At 45.1% G+C, this 4,536-nt stretch overlaps 1 protein-coding gene across 2 annotated transcripts; it reads right to left on the bottom strand.

Annotated features, from left to right (window-relative positions):
* Positions 1–820: 820 nt before the first annotated feature.
* LOC129697998 (uncharacterized) lies at positions 821–4,149 on the bottom strand. 2 transcript variants are annotated; one of them, XM_055636805.1, is made up of 2 exons: positions 3,653–4,149; positions 821–3,617 (listed from the first exon to the last, which is right to left on the bottom strand). In XM_055636805.1, exon 2 carries the CDS (start codon positions 2,566–2,568, stop codon positions 1,546–1,548), a length of 1,023 nt encoding a protein of 340 aa, XP_055492780.1. In that variant the 5' UTR covers positions 2,569–3,617; positions 3,653–4,149; the 3' UTR covers positions 821–1,545. Both variants share the same exon structure in this region, with proteins under 2 accessions (XP_055492780.1, XP_055492781.1).
* Positions 4,150–4,536: the final 387 nt, after the last annotated feature.

Here is a 4,536-nt window from a genome sequence, read left to right as displayed (position 1 = left end):
CGCTCCAAAGAATAAAGCCCTAACTTGTTCAACCTTTCTCTGTAACTTAGTTGCTGAAACCCAGGCAACATTCTAGTAAATCTCCTCTGTACTCTCTCTATTTTGTTGACATCCTTCCTATAATTTGGCGACCAAAATTGTACACCATACTCCAGATTTGGCCTCGCCAATGCCTTGTACAATTTTAACATTACATCCCAGCTTCTATACTCAATGCTCTGATTTATAAAGGCTAGCATACCAAAAGCTTTCTTTACCACCCTATCTATATGAGATTCCACCTTCAAGGAACTATGCACGGTTATACCCAGATCCCTCTGTTCAACTGTATTCTTCAATTCCCTACCATTTACCATGTACGTCCTATTTTGATTTGTCCTGCCAAGGTGTAGCACCTCACATTTATCAGCATTAAACTCCATCTGCCATCTTTCAGCCCATTTTTCCAAATGGCCTAAATCACTCTGTAGACTTTGGAAATCCTCTTCATTATCCACAACACCCCCTATCTTGGTATCATCTGCATACTTACTAATCCAATTTACCACACCTTCATCCAGATCATTGATGTACATGACAAACAACAAAGGACCCAACACAGATCCCTGAGGCACCCCACTAGTCACCTGCCTCCAACCCGATAAACAGTCATCCACCATTACCCTCTGGCTTCTCCCATTCAGCCACTGTTGAATCCATCTTGCTATTCCTGCATTTATCCCCAACAGTTGAACCTTCTTAACCAACCTTCCATGAGGAACCTTGTCAAAGGCCTTACTAAAGTCCATATAGACAACATCCACTGCTTTACCCTCGTCAATTTCCCTAGTAACCTCTTCAAAAAATTCAAGAAGATTAGTCAAACATGACCTTCCAGGCACAAATCCATGTTGACTGTTCCTAATCAGACCCTGTTTATCTAGATGCTTATATATATATTGTCTCTAAGTATCTTTTCCATTAATTTGCCCACCACTGAAGTCAAACTAACAGGTCTATAATTGTTAGGTTTACTCTTAGAACCCTTTTTAAACAATGGAACAACATGCGCAGTACGCCAATCCTCGGGGACTATTCCCGTTTCTAATGACATTTGAAATATTTCTGTCATAGCCCCGGCTATTTCTACACTAACTTCCCTCAATGTCCTAGGGAATATCCTGTCAGGACCTGGAGAATTATCCACTTTTATATTTTTCAAATGTGTCAGTACTTCTTTTACTTTGAACCTCATAGTATCCATAGCTACTCTACTAGTTTCCCTTACCTCACATAATTCAATATCCTTCTCCTTGGTGAATACCGAAGAAAAAAAATTGTTCAATATCTCCCCCATCTCTTTTGGCTCTGCAGATAGCTGTCCACTCTGTCTCTCCAATGGACCAATTTTATCCCTCCTTATCCTTTTGCTATTAATATAGCTGTAGAAACCCTTTGGATTGACTTTCACCTTACTTGCCAAAGCAACCTCATATCTTCTTTTAGCTTTTCTAATTTCTTTCTTAAGATTCTTTTTACATTCCTTATACTCCTCAAGCACCTCATTTACTTCATGCTGCCTATAATTATTGTAGATCTCCCTCTCTTTTTCCGAACAAGATATCCAATTTCCCTTGAAAACCAGGGCTCTTTCCAATTTTTACTGTTTCCTTTCAACCGAACAGGAACATAAAGATTCTGTACTCTTAAAATTTCACCTTTAAATGTCCTCCATTTCTCTTCTACATCTTTCCCATAAAACAAAATGTCCCAGTTCACTCCTTTTAAATCATCTCGCATCGCATCAAAGTTAGCCTTTCTCCAATCAAAAATCTCAACCCTAGGTCCAGTTCTGACCCTCTCCATAGTTATATTGAAACTAATGGTATTGTGATCACTGGACCCGAAGTGCTCCCCAACGCATACCTCCGCCACCTGTCCAGTCTCATTTCCTAACAGGAGGTCCAGCACTGCCCCTCCTCTAGTAGGTACCTCTATGTATTGCTGCAAAAAACTATCCTGCACACATTTTACAAACTCCAACCCATCCAGCCCATTTACAGAATGTGTTTCCCAGTCTATGTGTGGAAAGTTGAAATCTCCCACAATCACTACCTTGTGCTTACTACTAATCTCTGCTATCTCCTTACATATTTGCTCTTCCAGTTCTCGTTCCCCGTTTGGCGGTCTATAATACACCCCTATAAGTGTTGCTACACCTTTCCCACTTCTCAATTCCACCCAAATAGCCTCCCTAGATGAGCCCTCCAATCTATCCTGCCAAAGCACTGCTGTAATATCTTCCCTGACTAGCAATGCAACACCTCCACCTCTTGCCCCTCCAATTCTATCACACCTGAAGCAACGAAATCCTGGAATATTTAGTTTCCAATCACAGCCCTCCTGCAACCACGTTTCACTGATCGCCACAACATCATACTTCCAGGTGTCTATCCAGACTCTAAGCTCATCCACCTTTCTTACAATGCTCCTAGCATTAAAATATGCACATTTAAGAAAACCCCCGTCCCTTATTCTCTGTTTATTTCCTTTTTTTCCTTTCTCCTCTTGCGTCCGAGTGCTTCCCATTTCTGCTTCCTGCCTCCCATTCGGTCTACTACCTTTCGCTATTTGAGTCCCTCGCCCCAACCATTCTAGTTTAAAGTCTCCCCAGCTGCCTTTGCAAATTTCCCCGCTAGGATATTGGTCCCCCTCGGGTTCAAGTGCAACCCATCCTTTCTGTACAGGTCCCACCTTCCCCAAAAGAAGTCCCAATGATCCAGGAACTTGAATCCCTGCCCTCTGCACCAGTCTTTCAGCCACGCATTTATCCTCCACCTCGCTCCATTCCTACTCTCACTGTCGCGTGGCACAGGCAGTAATCCTGAGATTGTTACCTTTTTGGTCCTTTTTCTTAACTCTCCTCCCAACTCCCTAAATCCTCCCTTCAGGACCTCTTCCCTTTTTTTTCCTATGTCACTGGTACCTATATGTACCACGACCTCAGGCTCCTCTCCCTCTGATTTAAGGATATCTTGGATGCGTTGAGACACGTCCGAGACCTTGGCACCAGGGAGGCAGTCCACCATCCTGGTCTCCCGACTGCGTCCACAGAATCGCCTATCCGACCCCCTAACAATAGAATCCCCAATTACTATTGCCCTCTTTTTTTCCCTAGCTTTTGGAGCAACAGGGCCGGTCTCTGTGCTGGAGACCCGTCCGCTGTCACTACCCCTGGGTAGGCTGTCACCCCCATCCGTACTCAAACAGGAGTACTTATTTGCGAGGTGTACCGACATTGGAGTACTCACTCGTTCCTGCCTCTGCCCCTTGCCTTTCCTTAACGTGACCCACATGTCTCTCTCCCGTGGTTTTGGAGTGACCACCTCTCTATAACTCCCCTCTATGACCTCCTCACTCTCCCTGATCAGAGCGAGGTCATCGAGCTGCTGCTCCAGGATCCTAATACGGTCCCTTAGGAGCCCCATCTCGCTGCACCTGGTGCAGATGTGGATGTCTGGAGGGCCATCCGACACCATGACCTCCCACATCTGACATCCAGAACAGTATACTGCTCTGACTGTCATTCTCCCGCCTTACCCTGGATCTGATACCAGTATAATACAAAAACACTGCACCTTTACTAAAACACTGCACCTTTAACCCACTGTACCTTAACTAAAGCACTGCCCCTTTAACCAGAAAGCACAAATGCTAACCTGATGTTGCACCCAATCAGCTGCTTCCTCTAGTCTGCTTCCACCAATCAGCGGCTTCCACCAGAACCCTCACTATGGAGTGTGGAACGTTACGGATTTCGGTAAAAGCCCTGACCCTCCTCCACTTGCTCCAACGGTCCTGGGCCTCTGTGAAAACAAGCCCCGCGCCCGATTTATATACTCACCGCCCTGACCCTCCTCCACTGCACCAACGGTCCCGGGCCTCTGTGAAAACAAGCCCCGCGCCCGATTTATATACTCACCGCCCTGACCCTCCTCTACTGCTCACCAACGGTCCTGGGCCTCTGTGAAAACAAGCCCCACGCCCGATTTATATACTCACCGCCCTGACCCTCCTCCACTGCACCAACGGTCCCCGGGCCTCTGTGAAAACAAGCCCCGCGCCCGATTTATATACTCACCGCCCTGACCCTCCTCCACTGCACCAACGGTCCCGGGCCTCTGTTTATGGGCTATAATAATATCTATCTCATCAGATCAAACTACCTGACAGTAGGGTGAACAGGAATTGGAAGTGTCCCAGCAATGAAATGTCTTTACTTTTTAACCTCTAGGCCTGCGATTAAACAGGTGGATTGCACCATGTCCTGGGCCTATATGGAAACCTTAGGCTCTCTGTCCCAAATAACTTTCCTCTATTTCACTCCCAAACATATAACTTATTGCTGGCATTTAAGTTGTACATGTACAGTTCAGTTCTCATTCACTAGGTTTGGTAAAGATTTAGTCTTAAATTATGTGTATAAAGCTCATTTGGGAATCTTTAATTTCATATCGCAAATCATCCCTCTGCACTGTCGTGTTAAAATTATCCTAG

This window comes from Leucoraja erinacea, chromosome 6, assembly GCF_028641065.1.
Source record: "Leucoraja erinacea ecotype New England chromosome 6, Leri_hhj_1, whole genome shotgun sequence".
NCBI classification, from domain to species: domain Eukaryota; kingdom Metazoa; phylum Chordata; class Chondrichthyes; order Rajiformes; family Rajidae; genus Leucoraja; species Leucoraja erinaceus.
This window is presented reverse-complemented; position numbering and strand designations above follow the sequence as displayed.